The 17,300-nt window shown below is 58.9% G+C and overlaps 1 protein-coding gene across 3 annotated transcripts in view; it reads left to right on the top strand.

The window, feature by feature from the left end:
* Positions 1-11,791: 11,791 nt before the first annotated feature.
* Positions 11,792-17,300, top strand: part of CAMK2B (calcium/calmodulin dependent protein kinase II beta) — a 77,037-nt gene continuing 71,528 nt past the window's right edge. For all 3 annotated transcript variants that reach the window (XM_032875055.1, XM_032875056.1, XM_032875057.1), the window contains exon 1: positions 11,792-11,951. In XM_032875055.1, the coding sequence (XP_032730946.1) occupies positions 11,887-11,951 (65 nt within the window). In that variant the 5' untranslated portion in view covers positions 11,792-11,886. The remainder of the gene's footprint in view (positions 11,952-17,300) is intronic.

A 17,300-nucleotide genomic window follows, 5' to 3' on the forward strand; every position in this document is an offset into this window, starting at 1 on the left:
AACAAAGTGGTAGGGAAAACACATAGGAGAGCGTCTTTATGACCTAGAGGGCAGACAGTAGGTCCGTACAGAGAATATACAAGCACAGTGCCAGTGAAGAAAACATTTGTGAATTTGATCATGTTGAGATGAAGAACTTATGTATGTCAAAAGACGACCGATCGTGTGCAAGCTGGTGAAAGGGCCAGCCACAGAGCTGGGAGAACCATCTGCAGTAAACACATCAGACAAAGGTCTCTGAGCCACACTATAGAAAGAACTTGTACCCATCAATAAGAAAAAGGGAAATGGGTGCCTGGGTGGCCCATTAGGTAGAATGTTCGACTCTCGATCTCAGTTCAGGTCTTGATGTCAGGGCCAGGGCCTCGAGCTGGCGTGGAGCCCACTTACAAATAAGAAAAAAAAAAAAAAAAAAAAAAGAAAGAAAGAAAGAAAGAGAAACAGCCGGTAGTAACTTCATAAAAAGGCTCAAACGGTCCAAAACTGTGAGAAGGTGCTCACCCTTGAGTTACCGGGGAAATGGAAGCTGAAACCACCATGGGACATATACTTGGCTGGATATCCCAACCTGGCACAGTGCCAGGGCTCACGGGTCAGGCGGTGGGGCAGCTGGGACACCCACACTGTGTTGTGGGAACATAGCCCCATGCTGCTGCTTGGGAAACTTTCTGCTGGGTCCCTGAAAGGGGAGCAGACTTGTGCTCAGTGACCCTGAAATCCCACTCCTAGGTGTTTGCACAGGTGTGCTCCCTAAGACATGAGCAACGATGTTCTCAGCAGCGTGGGACGGATGAATATAGTCACACGATCGGACACTTTGCACCAACAAAAATGCTGCTGCTCCTAAACGCAGAAACACGTTTGCATATCACAGCATAACTTTGAGGAGGGAAAGCCAGACAAGGGAAAATGCAGTTCCAACTGTTTAGCTCGGCCAGACTGGACCAGTGGGAGGAGGGTCAGTGACTTGTGCCCTCGTCTGTGGGGACTTAGACCTCAGCAAAAATACTTCCTTTTCTGTGGCCCCTATCCATTCTTTTGCTTTCTCTTCTTTCTTCTTGCCCCAAGGAAGCTGCTGTCTTCTTTTGAAATAATTTCAAATATATAGAAAAGCTGCAAATGCAGACGAGCTTTCATATGTTCTTCTCCCAACCCCCCAATTGTCAACATCTCCCCACATTTGCCCTACAAATCTTTCTCTCTATAGGTGAGCATTTCTCTGACTCATCTGACTGATGAGCTGGGGGCACAATGCCCCATTATTCCCTCATGCCCTTGTGCGGGCCAAGGGTCCCTTCCCTTATAAACACAGTACAAGTGCCGAAATCGGGAACAAATCTGGCTCTGTTCTCACCATTGGCTCCGCAGACCCCACACCAGGATCTCTGTTGCCTTCACTGTGACCTTGACCCGCTCAGCATGCAGCCCAGGACCCCGAGCTGCAAGCGGCTGTCCTGTGAGTCAGCAGCTGTCCCGGCCTCCTGGGCCTCACGGGCTTTGAGGGATGGAGCTCAGCTGCCTAATGAATGAGTCCTGTTTCACGTCCCCTGTGTTTCCGCCTGGTCAGTGGTGGTGACGTCCATCTGTCCTGCTCCCAGTGGAGTTCCTTCCTACAGGTGTACCTCGAGCCAGGGCCATCCACAGTGTGGACTGCACTGCTGGGTCTGTGCCTTTCTCTTAGTTTCCTTTATGTCAGCCTTGCTTCTGGGGGACATTTTTACTGGATGAGGACTTGGGGGGCACTGGGAAGATGCCATGTCGTCGCCATCTGGCCCTGGCAGCTTCTGGTGGGAAGTCCGTTCTGACTGCTACGGCTCCCCTGGGAGCGATGCGTCTGTACTCTCTGGCGGTCTCCAGGATCTCCTCTGGTTTTCGGAACTTTGTGTGACTGTTGTTCTTTTATATTTATCCTCACTGGGGCTTGTGGGGTTATTGGAAACGTAAATTCATGTTTTCCATTAAATTGGGGACGTTTTCTGGACATGATGTCTTCAAACATTTATTCTGCCTCAATTTCACACTTAGTCTGGAGACTCCAGGGTCCCATGCAAGGGACTGGGTGACCTTGTTTTTCAAGGTCAGGCTGTGTGCTGGTCCCGTGCAGGTTGCGTCATTCCCACTCATCCGTGTGGTCGCCGAGACTCCCGTCCGTTCCCTAAGTCCGCAGCTTCTCCAGTCTTCGAATGTGTTCGTAACAGTGACCTTAAATTCAGCCAAGTCCAACATCTGGGTCATCTTGGGTTAATGTCTCCGTTTCTGTAGACGACTTTTTTCTTGCCTGGGGCTCCCATCCTCCTCTATCTTTGTATTCCTAAATGGTTTTTTTTTTTTGTTTTTTTTTTTTATAAATTGAACAGTGGATGGTTGGGGCGGCTAAGATGTGAAGTTCAAGGTTCTGTTAACTTCCTCTGAGGAATGTTGACTCTTGCACAGACCTTGAACTAGGCTCTGTGCTTTGTTAGCACAGATCCGAGAGAATCTGAGGTGCTCCCTGGGCCCTGTAACGGGGCACAACCCAGAGCTGCCCCGTGTGTGGGCCCCGAGGACCCGCGGGTCCCTGCCCACAGCCACTCTTTCTTTGGCGTCCTGTCCCGCACATCCCAATGGCTGCGGAGGCCCCTCGTCCGGGTCACACGACCTCTGACCTCCAGCGCTCCGAGCCACTGTCAGGGACTGCCCCCAGGTGACAGCCGAGGCTTTGTAAGTTGTACCCCCCACCTCAGGGCCCCCAGCCTGGCATGGTCTGGCGTTCACATCTGAAAGCAGGTGTCTTCCGCATTCTGCCCAGGCGGGGGATCCCTCCTGCCAGAGGGTGGTCTGCTGCCCGGAATCCACGTCTGTAAGCCAAAGTCACATGTCCGCTTTGTGTCCGAGGGGCAGTGCTCCGTGTCAAGCCCTGTCCCTAAGTGCTGCACCCCAGCACCCCACTGCACGCCAGCAACGGCCCCACTGCCCGGAGATGCCTCTGCCTGGGATCCCAGTGCGTGTCCATGCTGGTTCCTTCATCCTCTGTTTGCCGCTTCCTGTGGTTCCAGTCAGCCCTCCTGCGGCCTCCCCTGCACACCAGCTTCCCCGAGAGCCCCCCTCTTTTCTCTCCTCCTGGTAGCACTCACCGCTGTGGCTCCTGCCCCCTGCTGATGGTCCTGTCTGTCCCTTCGGGTCCCGTCTTCGCTGCTCTCACCACCCGGCTGTGCAGAGCAGCACCCCACACTCACTGCTCACCTGCATGGCCCCCAAGGTCTGCTTCCAAAGTGCCCTTCCGGTTGAATCCTTCTAGGCGCCCCCCCGCCCCGTTATTAGTCTTAATATCAACACCATGAAGGGGGTAGTATGTGCAGTTTCCAGGCTGGGACCTCTGCCTGCCGGTTTCTCTCGGGCAGGGGAGGGTTAGGGAAGGTGGGGAGCAGTCAGGAGGCCCTGGGTCCCACAGAGGTCAACAGCCTGGCAGAGAGCCCTGGCTACAGGTGCTCTGATGGGGGCCTGACCAGGCCCGCCAAGCCCAGGAGTTGGGGTGTTCCGACGGCTGCTGGCTTGGGGGTGACGGCAGGTGGGGTGGCCCACAGGATGGTCACCCCCGGCTCAGGTCCTGCCCTCCAAGGGAGGCCCTCCTCCTGCAGCAGTGCTGTGTGGGACCTGTGGGTTGGAGGGGGTGCAGCTGGGGCAGGGTCTGGGGACGGGACAGGAGGGCCGTGTCCATGTGGGAAGCGTCCGCCAAACCCACGGGGAGGCTGACTGCAGGCAGCAGCTAGCAGAGGCTGAGACACCTTGGCTGGGGTGCTCCTGCCACCCCTTCTCCACCACTGCCCTCAGGGCCCCTGGGAGAACGTGGGTCCAGAAGCCGGGAGTCCCTGTGGGGAGATCGGCAGAGCTAGAACTCCGAGGGTGGGGAGCACCTCAGAGGAGGGGCAGTTCCAGCAGGATGTGCGTCGGGGGAGGACTCCCCAGGGGAGCTTTAAGTCTTACCTCCCCTCCTGCTCCTGCGGACCTGCCACCCCCATTGCCAGTGGAGGCGGCAGGGAGCTCAGAGGTGGCCATTGCCTCCCTGGGCCAAAGCCCAAGATCTTTAAGTCTGTTTCCGTCGTTTGGAGCCCTGGCCGATGGCACTCTGCGCGAACGGCTTGGTGGCCTGCCCGCGGGCCCTGCTGGGGGTGCCCAGGGCAGACTGCCAGCCTCTCACACCCACCGACTCTGCCTCAGAGCTCTGTGTCCATGTTGGCCAAGCGATGAGGGGACAAGGTCCCTGCGGGCCAAGGGCTGCCCCTGGGGCTGCTCTGGCTGTTTTCCGCTAAGCCTTGGCCTGACACCTGTAAGTCAGTGCGAGCCCGCAGTGTCCCGTAATTATGGTCGCTGTGTGCAAACTGCATTATATTTGGCTCCCCCCACGCACGGAGCTCCTGTTGCCACTGAGCTCCCCCTCCCCATGTGTCACGTGGCCAGCATCTCCTTCCCCTCCTCTGTGGATCTGCCAGGCCGGTCCCTGTGGGGGCGATTTGGGTTGATTCCAGTTTTCTTGGTTATAAATAGCACCTCTGTTCATGTCTTTATTACAAATCCTTCTTTCCTCTGAAACCCTGAATAACTGAGCCCCAGTGCCCAGGACTCAGCGAGCGCGCGCAGCTGACAAGACCCAGCTTGCTTCCTGGCCCGGCTGTCCCTTCTGGCCGTAGGGACCCCTCACTCTGCTGGACCGCGGGGGGTGGGGCCAGAGTGCAGATTCATGGGCGTATGTGACCCTGAATCAACAGGGAGGGAGAAGCACCCAGTGTGTGCTGACTCGTCCGCTCAGGAGAGGGTCACGGCGCACGCTCCCTCATCCGCACTCTCCCCTTCCTACAGATGTAACACGTGAAAACGTTCTCGTGCAAACTTCAAAGCTTCTACATTCTTCTATGGCATTTTACTTTTTTTTTGAGTCGATATGAGTATATTTTCCTAGAAAAGTGTCCATTTCCACTGTATTTTCCCCATTTTTTGGCAAAATGCTGTGCATACTGTTCTTTTATAATCTTTGTCTCTTTGTTTTGCTTTTATCGCCCTTTTCATACCTACTTTTGGGGCTGACCCGACTTGTCAAAGATCTGTCTGTTTTACTGCTAGAAACATCTCTTTTCAGGGGCGCCCGGCCGGCTCATTCGGAGGAGTGTGCAACTCTTAATCTCAGGGTCGTGAGTTCAAGCTCCAGGTTGCAGGTGGAGATGAATTTAAAAAAAAAAAAGAAAGAAATCTTAAAAAAAAAAACAACAAAACTTTTTTCTCCAAAGATCTAGCTTTTGTCTCACTGATTGGTTGTGCTATTTGTTATTTTTCATTTCATTAATTTCTGTTTGGTTTTATGAAACTCCTCCCTTTAGCTTTCTTGGGGTCCTTTTGTTATATGTTCCCAGTTTCTTCAGCTGTAAACCTTGGTGTGTTTTTAGTCGTGCTTGTTTGCTGCTAAGTCGAGCTGGCTTGTCGCCCTGAGCCGGGCGTGGCTGCGTCCCCATCGCGCATGATCCTGGTGGTCTCACTCCAGTCCGTTCCTAAGCTACATCTGGAGAGCTTCCAAAGTTGGAAATTTAAATTTCCTGTTGAGTGGGTTTCTTTGGCTTCCTTTGGCTATTTATTTTTTATTTTACTGCATGGTTGTCACCAATGCCTGCTTTTGTAGGGTTTTGTGAGATTGCCTTTGTCTCCTGATGCCGGGCCAAGCTCACAGCCTCCCCCGCGAGACTGCGGGCAGGGGTCCCCAACACCGGCGTGCGTGGCGTGGAAGCGCACCCATTGTGCCTGCGTGGTGCGCTGGGGATTTGACAAACGCGTCCACCTCAGAAACACAGCACATTTCCTCCCTTGTAGGGGAGTCAATCCCGGCACAGCCTGAGCCCCTGGTGGGCGCGGCCACTGCTCCCGTATCAGCAGCCATGGTCTGTCGTGGAATTCCGTGGCAGTGGGAGCCTGCAGCGTGTGGTCTTTGTGTCTGCATGCTTCGAAGGCTCACCCGTGCTGTGGGGTAAGCCGGGAGCCTCTCTCTCACGTCCGCACGCCGATCTGTTGAACCGCAACAAATGTCCCTGACTTCCGCGTGGAGCTATGTGATGTTTTTATACAAATTCCATTTTTTCTTTTTTTGGATATATGTTTTTACTTCTTTCGGGTAAATTCTTAAGAGAGGAATTAGTGGGTCTCAGGGAAGGTATTTGTTTAGTTTTCTAAGACACAAGCGAGGGGCTCCCCAGAGTGGCATCCCATATTGATTGATGCACGTTTTCCTTACCGTGTTTTCCGTCTGTCCACAAGAGTCGGTCCTGACGACGTGGGGTCTCCTAACTCGGGTCAGAGTCAGAGCCCAGCCCGCTGTGCCACCCTGCCTGATCAATGAGAGGGCAGCACATGTGTGTCTGATCAGCACGGGCGTCTGTGTTGGTGCTGGGACCCCCAGGCCCATGGCCTATGCCCACAAAGCTTGAGGGGGGACGGTGAGCAGGTGGGCACAGGGGCCTCATTCATGCCTGGAGACCATTCCCACAACAAGTCCTGGTGTTCATGGTGAGGGAAACAGTAGCTGGGGATGACTCCCTGGCCCCTTCTGGCCATCGGGGGCACCAGTGCCATCCTGCCTGTCCCTGCTGGCCTGAGTGGCTCTGCTTGTTGGGGATAATTGTGCAAGCCGGACGCTGGGTCAGGGTGCTGAGCAGGGAGCATGCTGGCCCTTCTGGGCCCCGGGGCCTGAATTTCCAGGAGGCTGGCAATGCCACCCACCAGAAGGAAGTTGGACAGGAAGGGCCACTTGCTGGGGGCCAGCCAGAGGCCTGGGCGGGGTGCTGGGGAGCGGCAGGAGCAGGGCCAGCCCCGGGCCTGGGAGTGGGCTCAGCAGGAGCCCCCACAGGTGTCTGGCAGAGGGACGCCCTCTGGCCAGAGAGGGAGCCCCTCTTGGACATGCAGTGCCATGCACCTTGTGCTCGGCTGCCTCTTGAGAGAGAAGGAGCTCTGCAGGTTCTGTGCTCTCCTGGCCTCGGGCAGGATATTTGCACAGGCCCATGGGCACCGCCGGCTTGCTGGCTAGCTTTGTTTCCTTGTTTGTCAGTCGCTCAGACAGCTCACACTCCCTTGCAGAACTCAGGTGCTGAGCAGAACGTGCAGACGGACAAATGGCGGCACGTGGGCTACCTTTGCAGCCCCCTCCTTCACCTTCTTCATTCCTGGTTCCAGCCACAGGGCCTTTGCTCAGCTGCTGCTTCTGCCTGCAGTGCTCTTTCCTCTCATCCCTTCTCTGTCACTCAGATCTGAGCTGAAATGTCACCTCCTCAGAGAGCACCCCCCCGCAGCACCCACTCTGAAGTTGCTGCCCTGTCAGAATCGAGCCAATCACTTCGTTTTAAATCTGTATAGAACAAAAATGACTGCTCGATGGCTTCTGGTTTGTGTCTTGCTGGTCTTGGGCATAAGCCCTGCAAAGGCAGCAACCCTGTCCACCTCTGTCCCCAGTGTGACCCAATGCCAGGGCAGCGCTGAGCACAGAGGTGCTACATGGTGGCCACACCAACAAGGCCAGTGGTCACCCACGAGCAGAGCACAGTGGTTAAAGCACTGGCTATAAAGTCATGTGGATCTGAATGGCAATATTGGCTTTACAGAATCCTTTTGTGCCTCAGTTTCCTCACTTGTAAAAGGAGGATAACAATAACCCGTATCTTGCCTGGTTGCTATGAGGTTTATATGAAGTGGTGGGTGTAGAAACTTTAGAAGTTTCCAGCATGTAGCGGGTACACTGTGAATTGTAGCTATGGCTTTCATCATCACCATCACCATCACCATCACCACTATCACCACCATCATAATCACCCTCATCACCATCATCACCATCTCCCTCATCACCATCATCACCATCACCACCATCACCACTATCACCCTCATCACCATCATCACCATCACCTCATCACCATCATCACCATCATCACCATCACCCTCATCACCATCACCATCACCCTCATCACCATCATAATCATCCTCATCACCATCATCGCTATCACCGCTATCACCATCATCATCATCATAATCATCATCACCAACATCACCATCACCCTCATCACCATCATAATCACCCTCATCACCATCATAATCATCCTCATCACCATCATCGCTATCACCTCATCACCATCATCATCATCACCATCATAATCATCATCACCATCATCACTATCACCATCACCACCATCACCCTCATCACCCTCATCACCATCACCATCACCACCATCACCATCACCCTCATCACCATCATCATCATCATAATCGTCATCACCATCATCACCATCATCACCCTCATCACCATCATAATCACCCTCATCACCAGCATCGCTATCACTGCTATCACCATCATCATCACCGTCATCACCATCACCATCATCACCATCATAATCATCATCACCATCATCACTATCACCATCATCACCATCACCTTCATCACCATCATGATCATCACCCTCATCACCTTCATCATCATCAGAATCATCACCCTCATCACTATCATTACCATCATCATCAATATCACCACCATCAGTATCACCATCACCACATTCATCATCCCTATTATCGTCACCATCACCATCATCATCACCATCTCCACCATCACCATCATCATCACCATCACCATCATCACCTTCATCATCATCACCATCATCATTACCAACACCACTACTGTCATCTCTCCACATACCTGCCATGATGTCTTGCTGCCGTGTCAAGGGCCAGGTGATTGGAGACTGATGGATTAGGGTCTTCCTGTTTTGGGGAACCACAGCCTGCTCCTCCAGGCAGATAGCTGGGTCTGGGAGAGGTGGTGGCACTGACATCCGTTCCTGGAGGTGAGGGGGACAGGAAAGGCTGTGTCTTTCCTTGGGAGAATGAGCCCCACGTGCAGCACTTTTGGCTCTGCAGATGTGATGCTTGTTGCCATGGTGACTGTCCTAACAATAACCTCCCAGAACTGATATTCCCCACACCCGCCCCAGCTGCCACCTGGGAGGGAGAGCCCTCCTTGCTGATGAAAGCCAGCTAGAGAGGATAAGGTGGGAGGCAGAGATGATGTGGGGGTGCGGGTGGAAGAGGGCCCTTCCTGAAGGAGGGTTGGGGGGATGGAGCCAGATGACAGGGCTTCTGGGGCCTGGGACTCCCGAAAGAGTCATGGCTGGCAGCCCTTCTCCCTTCCAGCTTTCTACTCTGCTGGGGAGGAGTTCTTGGAGTCTGGAGGTGGAGAGTAGGTTGTTCTGTGAGTGGGGTGCAGGAGCAGTCTGAGCCCCCTCAGGAGCTCAGCCTGCCCTGCCGGCCTTCCTCTGATTCCTTCTACATCATACCTTGAACATTCCAGCCCAGACGAGGGGCTGCTTGGGCGAACCTCAGTTCCTGACAAGAGTAGAACAAGGGCCTTAAATCAAACCCTTTAGTGATCCTGACTTCTTGGGGAAACTTGGTCTTGGGCAGCCTCCCCAAGCAGAGAAAAGAGGGACTTCAACACAGGTTACCCAGAATGCTGCTCTGTCCTTGCCAAGGGCTGCAGGAAGTGTGTGTGTGTGTGTGTGTATTCTCTGTGTGTGTGCGTGCCCACATGTGCATGCATGGGTGTGAAAATAAACAAGACAAGGGAGGGTCTCTGGGGCAGGGGGGTTGGAGTCCCAGCCACCTCTTGGCCATGTGACTTTACCTCTGTCTCTCCATTGTCCCATCTAGTGAAATGGGGAGAATAATAGTATATGCCTTGTGGGGTTGAGAATTAAATGAGGTAGTACATGTAAAATGCAAGTAAGCAAATCAATGCCAGCTGTCTCCATGATTTTGATACCACTTTATCCTGGCCTGGACTCATCCTGGCAGGAGTGTGTTTGACCTTGGAAGCACACAGGGTCTAGCGGCAGCCTCAGGAGAGGCAGGCTGGTGGAGAGGTGCAATTTCGTTTTGTTTGTTTTGCTAATTGTATTCTATTGTGAGGGACTCTCCGAAGGATGCGGATGGCCCAGCAGCCCGTGAGGTTGAACACCATGGCGCCTGCTGCCCCAGGTGGGTGGCCATCTGCCTGTTACCAGAAGCCAGGCATGCTCCGTCCTGGTTTGAGGCATGAGAGGGGTCTCCCCTCTGGCCTGGCACCGCTGAGGTCAAGGTCAGACCCTCCTTCCCCATGGGTGCCCCTGCTCCAAGCCAGCGTAGTCCTCAGCCTCTGGTCACCTCCTGGGTGCCCATCGGTTCTGTAAAACCAGCCAGAACCAGAACTGGTTGCCACCCGCTCTGCTCCCCTGCCTGACAGCCTGGTGCCGGAGGCCCCTGGGGTCAAGGAGGCCCCGGCTGCCCTACCCCAGAGCGCCTTCATTTGACCTTTGGCTCAAGAGGCACTTGCTGTGGCTTCTGGGGTGAGCCACAGACCAAGGTGACCGAGATGTGCAGGTCAGGCCCACACCCTACGCCTGGGGAGCCCACGGTACAGTAAGTAGCTCACATCAGGGCCACTGCACGACCTAAATCAGGAGCTGGCTGCTGGAAACTTCTGTCCTCAGGGCCTGCCCAGGACAGACCCCGGCCCTGTCCCCTCAGAAGAGTGTGGTTGCCAGAGCCCAGGGAGTCCTCTGCCAGCTCTCAAGTCCTGCTTCTAGATGGCAGCCTGGGTGTGGCCCTAGGGGAAGGCTCTTTTGTGGGAAATGGGGTCAGCCCAGCCTCTCCTGCCCCTCCCTCCTGCTCTCTCCTCCTCCTCTGCTCCAGGGTCACTTTCAGGATGGACCCTCTTCTAGGCCAGAGCAGGGGCAGACAGGTGGACTAGGCCTGAGAGGAGAGAACGTGTCCCCTTAGCGGGGCACAGGGCTGGGCATTTGGACTCCTGACTTACCGTAGCTGGAGCAGGCCTGTTCCCCTGACTCAAGGGCTCTCTGCCTTTCCGCCTGCACCGGGGCACCCCAGCGCGGAGTGTTCAGGGATCCAGGGAGAGGGCCCTGGGACCATGGGGAACAGGCCGTCCCCACCCTCTCATCCTGCTACCCACTGTCCCCAGTGTGTATACTGGTCTGGAAGGCCCCTGGGCAACTCTGCCAGGGGGGACAAGGCTGTGCAGTGTGTGGAGTACTGGAGACAGGACAGGAGGGTCCCAGCTGCATCTCCTCCTGGTGGTGTGAGGAATGTCCTCTGGAGGGTGACAAACGTGCCCCATCCACCCATGTGTGCCTGAGTGTCCTCTTGCGGTTGGGGTGAGGTGGGCATTCAGGGGACTGGGGGCGGGGTTCATTGTGTGCAGTCCCCTGTGCCCAAGGGGTCTCCAGCAGGGAACAGAGAAATTGACTTAGGTGGCTTCTGGTGCCTGGGTGTGTGTGTGTGCGTGCGCCCAGGCACGGGTGCGGGTCCCGGCACAGTGTGAGCAGGGAGAGGACCTGGGTGCAGGACACGTGTGCGGGCGCGTTTTCGGGAGTGGTGCAGGTGATGTGACCCGTGTGTGTGTCAGTGTAGGGTGCGGGTGCGTGTGCATGTGCGGGAGAGGTGTGGGTGCGTGTGCAGGGCGAGGGCGCGTGTGCGGGTGCAGGGTAGGGGTGCAGGAGTCGTGCGGGTGCGTGTGCAGGGCGCGGGAGCGGTGCGGTGCAGGGCGCGTGCAGGGCGCGTGCAGGGGCGGCGGGCGCGGCGGCGGCGGCGGCGGCGGCGGTGACAGCCGAGCCCGCGTTCCCCGCGCGTAGGTGTGCGGCGCGCTCCTGGCGGGGACGGAGCGCGCAGATCTCGCGTGCGCTCGCCGCCCGGCGCAGCCCAGCCCGGCCCCCGCCCGGCGCCGCGAGCCGAGGTGTCGCCCGCGCCCGCGCCCGTGTCGCCGCCGTGCCCGCGAGCGGGAGCCGGAGTCGCCGCCGCCCGAGCGCAGCAGAGCGCAAGCCGAGCCCGTCTGTCGCCGCCATGGCCACCACGGTGACCTGCACCCGCTTCACCGACGAGTACCAGCTCTACGAGGATATTGGCAAGTAAGAGCCACGGCGCGTGCGGGCCGGGCGGGGACTCGGGAGGGCGCCGCGCGCGGAGGGCTGGGACCCCGGAGACCAAGACCCTCCGCGACGCTGGTTCCGGGCGCACTGCGGCCCCGCGCGCCCCCGGCTCCTCCGGGCTCGGGGCCCGAAGCGCACGGCCCCGCGCGGCCCCGACCCCCGGGCCCTGGGCCAGGCTGCTGGACCTCGGCGCGCGCAGCTCTGCCGGGCCCTGTTCAGCGTGGCCGCCGGGCCAGAGGCCGGGACTCGGGACTCGGGGCTCGGCGCCGCGGGGGCGGCAGCAGGTGTCCCCGGAGCGCCGGGCAGACGTGACGCATTTGGCGGCGGGAGGTCAGAAAGGAGCGGCGCGCGGGGGCGGCCGCGGGGCCTAGAGCGCGGGGGAGGGGGCGGCTCTGGCCCGAGGGTCGCTCCTGGCGCGGGCCGCGCTGTCCCCACCCCCACCCCAGCGGCCAGGCGCGGGGGCGGCGGGACCTGCTAGGCGCCTGCTCCTCCGCGTGGCTCCATCCGCGCCGGGGGTGCCCGCTGCGCTCCCGGCCGCGTGGGAACAGCCTCTGCTGCGGGTCCCCAGTGGAATCAGGGTTTTGGAGGATTTTCCCCCAGATTCTTCTGGAAACACGAGTCAGGAGAGCTGAGGGGCTGAGGTCAGGAAGCTTGGCAGGTCCCTGGGGGTGGAGATAAGGGGGTGAGATGGGGAGCCAAATGGGCTCCTGATTTCAGGGTCATCGAAGTAGGCGGGGGGGGGGGGGGGGGGGGGGGGTTTGGGTGGGTTATTGACGCGCCTGGGGGGAGGGGGGAGGGTGGGAGATTAAATGGGGAGGAGCTTCAAAGGCTCCGTTCAGGTAGGGCCTCACCCCTGGGGAACAGGTGGCTCTTGGGCTCTGTGTCTGCAACGTGCTCTTGTGGGGCGCCCGGACTCCGAGTCTGCCAGGGGCTGCTCTCTGACCCCGGGGTGAATCAGGGTGGCTGCCCCCGGCATCCCTTGGTCGGGCTCCAGAACTCCTGAATCCCTGGGCTCCATCCTGGCGCGGCCAGAGCCCCGCTGTCCTCACTCCTCCTCCAGCCCTCCGGCGTGGTGGGGGCGCTGGCGAGGTTTCCTCGTACACATCCAGCCACTGAGCCTTATTTTTCTTTTTCTAAAAATCGTTTGTGATAGTGCTTGTGTTGGTGAGATGGGTCCTGATCTGGGAAGACTGAGATGCCCTGCGGATTCCCCCGTTCTCCCTGATGTGGGGGAGGATGCGGGTCAGGCTCGAGGGCTGGGGAGCTGGGCTAGGCGGAGTGGAGGAGTCCCTTGGCCTGGGGTTCTGGGCAAGGCCGTGCCCTGCAGGCCCAGAAACTCCCTTCCATTCCTTGGGTGCTCTTTTGATGCCTGGCTTTGAGGCTGGGGGCCTGGAGAGCTGAGCAGAGGAATGGGGAGGGTCCAGCACACCAGCTGTGTGTCCCCCTGAGGCCCTGAACACAGCCTGAAAGAAGCTAGAAGGGGTAGTGGGCTGGGGTCCTCAGAGGGAGGAGGTAGTTCTCCTAGGCAGAGGGTGGCCGTGGGAGGAAGTCACCCTTCCTAGGAGACCTTCTTGTCCTTTCTGTGCTTGCTCAGGAGCACACAGACCCTCAACCAGGCACCCCTTCCCTCAAGCTGATGCTGCCTCTGCTCACACCCCTACACTTTTCTGGGAGGTTCTGTGGGTCCCGTAGGGCACAGGGAGGCCCACCCAACTGGGGGCCTCTGGTTCCAGCAGCAACTGTTCATCCTGGCCACTGGCACCCACATCCATACTGGGGAGTGGAGGTCTCAGCTGCCCTGGGGAGGGGCTGAGAGGGGTCCGCACAGCAGAGGCCAGATTCCTCCTGGGCAGCAAGAGCGGGAGCAGCTTCCAGAAGGGAGCCACGTGGTTGCCTGCCCTGCGGCTGGAGCTAGGGCCCGGAGTGGGAGTGGGGGAGACATTCGTGGTGGGCAGGGGCCTGGGAGGGGAAGGGAACACACCCCAGGACCTGGGGCCCACCCTCTGGAGCCAGGAAGCTTTCTGCTAGGCCCAGCACACCTTTGTGGAGCCCCCCAGGTAGTGGGTCCAGGGAATGACCTGAGGAGCCTGTCACAGCCCTGCTGGGGTGTTCTGGGTAGGGGAAGCCAAGCAAGTGCAGGGTGAGCTGTGGCGGGGCAGGCAGCAGAAGGCCCGCACCTCTGCTCAGGGCTGGGTTCCAGGTGGCCATGGTGCCCGCTTGCCGCTTGTTGACAGCGCCTGCCCGAGGCAGTGGGTGTCCCTTCCCTGGCCCCAGGTGCATGCGTCCAAGTTTATTTAAAGCTGCAGCCCCTGGCACCAGTCAGAGGACGCTGAGCTCTCTGCCCGGGAAGGGCCGGGCCATGGGCCCACAGCTGCCCGCGTGACATGGCCTCCACCGCTCCTCTCCCTGTCCCGCTCGGAATCCTTCCCTGGGGAGCAGGGTCTGAGGGCCAAGAGGGGCTCTTGTCCGGGGCTCTGCCCTTTCCGGCCTGGTGGGGCACGCCCGCTGGAAGGCCCACGTGCCGGGTCGGGAGCCGCCCGGAGCGGGAGGTCCCCAGCCGGGCGCCCAGCAGCGGAGCGAGGCGCGACCCCGCGTGCCCTGGGCAGCCGTGCGCTCTCCGCGGCGTTCGCGGCGGACGGCTTCCAGAGCCGAAGAGCAGCTCCGGGAGTAACCCTTCCGCCGAGCATTTAGAACTCCGACTCTTCCGTCCTCTGGTTTCGGTTGTTTGTTCTCAGTGAGAAGAAAGCATTACAAGCGGACGGTCGGTACCCCAGGGGCGGCCAGCGCCGCGGTGCTGGGGAACTGGCCCACGCGCTGCCCTTGGAACCTGCTAAGGGAGCGGGTCTTCGACGTTCGCAGGGCGCACGCGCCAGCACACCCCTGCGCACGCGCTCATGCTCGTACGCACGCAGGCACGCACGCACGCACGCACGCACGCGGCCCTGACCCCGTGAGGCGGCGGACCGGTTGGTGGTGATGGGGTAGTCGTCAGCTCTTCGCGCCGCGCACCTCGTGCTCTGGGTCGTGCCGCGCGTCCCCGCGAAGCCGGAGGGAGCGCTGGGGAACCCCCGCAGCCGCGGCCGCTGTTTGCCAGTTCCTTCCAGACTCTCCGCTTTCTCTATCCACGGGCGCGCCCGGAGCCGGCGGGTAGGAGCCTCTGGCCGGACTCGTCGTCACTTTCCAGAACGCTGGGACCGCGTGTGCACGCGGCTGCGGGCCAAGCGCACCTGCCATCTGTGGCCCACCTGTCACCTGTGGCGCCCTGGCCTTGACGCCGTGGCTGCTGGCCTGGGACCCGTGGTGCCGCCCCCCCACCCCGTGGAGGCCTGGGGGCTCCCGGGTGCCGTGCTCTCTGGTCGTGCGGGAGCTCGGGGCGCCCAGGCGCGAGGCCTTCTGCAGGGTTGGTCCCGGGTGGAGGGGCTGCTGGCCGGCCCGTGACTCCGTGTGCGTGCGGCGGCTCCCGGCGCGCTGCCCCTCGGTGCTGGCAGACCGCCGCCGCTGGACAGTCGGTTGGGTAGGGAGGTCTTCGTGTCGGGCTCCCGAGCTGGCCACTTGTGGGGCTCCTCTCTCTCCTTTAAAACGCGGGTGATGTCCCCAGAAGAAAGCTCCCACGAGGGCCGGGTTTCAGGGGTTCTGGACGCTCCCCGGGGGTAAGGTGGCCCCGTTGGAGCCACCTCTGAAGTGCAGGTCACTTGATTCGAGTTGACCAGGAAGCTGCCCTCCCGTCCCACTTTACAGACCCAGAACCATGGCTCAGGGAGGTTGCGCCTTGGGCACCCCACCCCGTCAGCTCCCCCTGAACTTTGCCAGGCCCAGGGCTGACCTTGGTGTGTCCTTGACTGCATCCCGTGTCCACCGGTCAGACGGGAGCAGGCCCTGCGGGGGGCGCGAGCCCTCACTGGCCATGGGCTTTTCCGCCGTGAGTGACCTGCTAGGAAGTTAATAGATAAACAGGATATTCAGAGCAAATTGATGGTTGAGTCTCCTGATCGAGGGAGCGGCAAAGCCAGGTTGCCAGGGAAGGAAGAGAGGGCTGGGGGGAGGAGTCATCAGCTGTTTGCTCTCTCGCCCCCTCCAGCGAGCGCTTCCCTCCCCAGAGCCTTATGCCAACACTGCCTGCTGCCCCGGCTGCTCCCCCAGATGCCCCCCATCCGCCCAGGGCCCATCCCTCCCTTGTCCCGCTTTTGGCTGGCCCTAGCGCTCGGCCCCTCTGACATGGAGGCAGCCACCCGCTCGCCTGCGGGCGGGGTGTAGGCCCCTTCGGGGCCGCGTGGGGCTGCACGTTTGAGGGAGGGGTGAGCAAACTGGCCCCAGAGCTGGAGTCCCATCTTTAGTGGAGGGTGTTTGGGGAAGAAGTCACACACGCGAGGCTGCGGTAGGATGCACGTGAAGGTGACGCTCCTTTAGTTACTACTGAGCAGTATTTTTATACCATAACCTACTTTGCCGGGAGCTAAGAATATACCTCGCGCTTGCTACCTGCACTCTTTCTCTCCTGGTAGCGGTCCCAGCAGTTAAGTGGTGCTTATTACATCAGCACGCTCCATCCCTGAGATCCACACTGTGACCATTCCCAGTTCACGGCACAGGTGGACGGAGGAGGCGCCGAGGAGCTCCATTTGGGGCCAAGGCCGCGTGGACCCGGATTCGAATCCGGGTAGTGGGCTCCAGCATCTGCCTTCTGCTCCTCGCGGCGGCTCATGCCCCCACTCTGTTCTTTCCACCTTCTGACTCACGGCCTGCTTGTGGTCGACTCTGACCCTCGGCTTTTCGGGACCCGCCTGCCCTCAGCAGGCAGCTCGCCATGCCCGCTGTGCTACCCCGGCCCGCACCCCGTTCCTCTCTGTAAAAGCCTCGTTTCCTTGGGTTGTCCTTCCACGACAGCCAACACTCTGCCCCTGTTTGGACCAGCAAGGCTTGGGATTTTATTGCATTAATTAAACAAATTGCAAGGACAGTATCCTCTCATAAAGGGAAGTAAATACACATTTGTGTGCAGTGAAAGTGACTCTTCAACGGGTTCCTCAGCCGGAGGAGCCCGGGCAGACCAGCGTCGGCATGAGGACACGCGTGCTCATGTACACACAAGCAGTATGTGTCATGCATGTATCTGATTTTAAAAACACAGATGGAATCACCATACATGTGATTCTGTACTTTGTTTGCTCCCAGCACCTGTTCACACCCATCCCTCCAGTCTGAGTGTTTTCCTGCAGCTCAGGGCCCATCCGTGCCCGTCCATTGCACACAGGGTGAGCTGGCTGCTGTTTTTAAGCTGAAGATGGGACCCGTCCTCTGATAAGCATGATGGGGGATGATACGCAGGCT

The sequence above is a fragment of the Lontra canadensis genome, unplaced genomic scaffold (assembly GCF_010015895.1).
Source record: "Lontra canadensis isolate GAN:19392208 unplaced genomic scaffold, GSC_riverotter_1.0 scaffold54, whole genome shotgun sequence".
In the NCBI taxonomy this organism is placed as follows: domain Eukaryota; kingdom Metazoa; phylum Chordata; class Mammalia; order Carnivora; family Mustelidae; genus Lontra; species Lontra canadensis.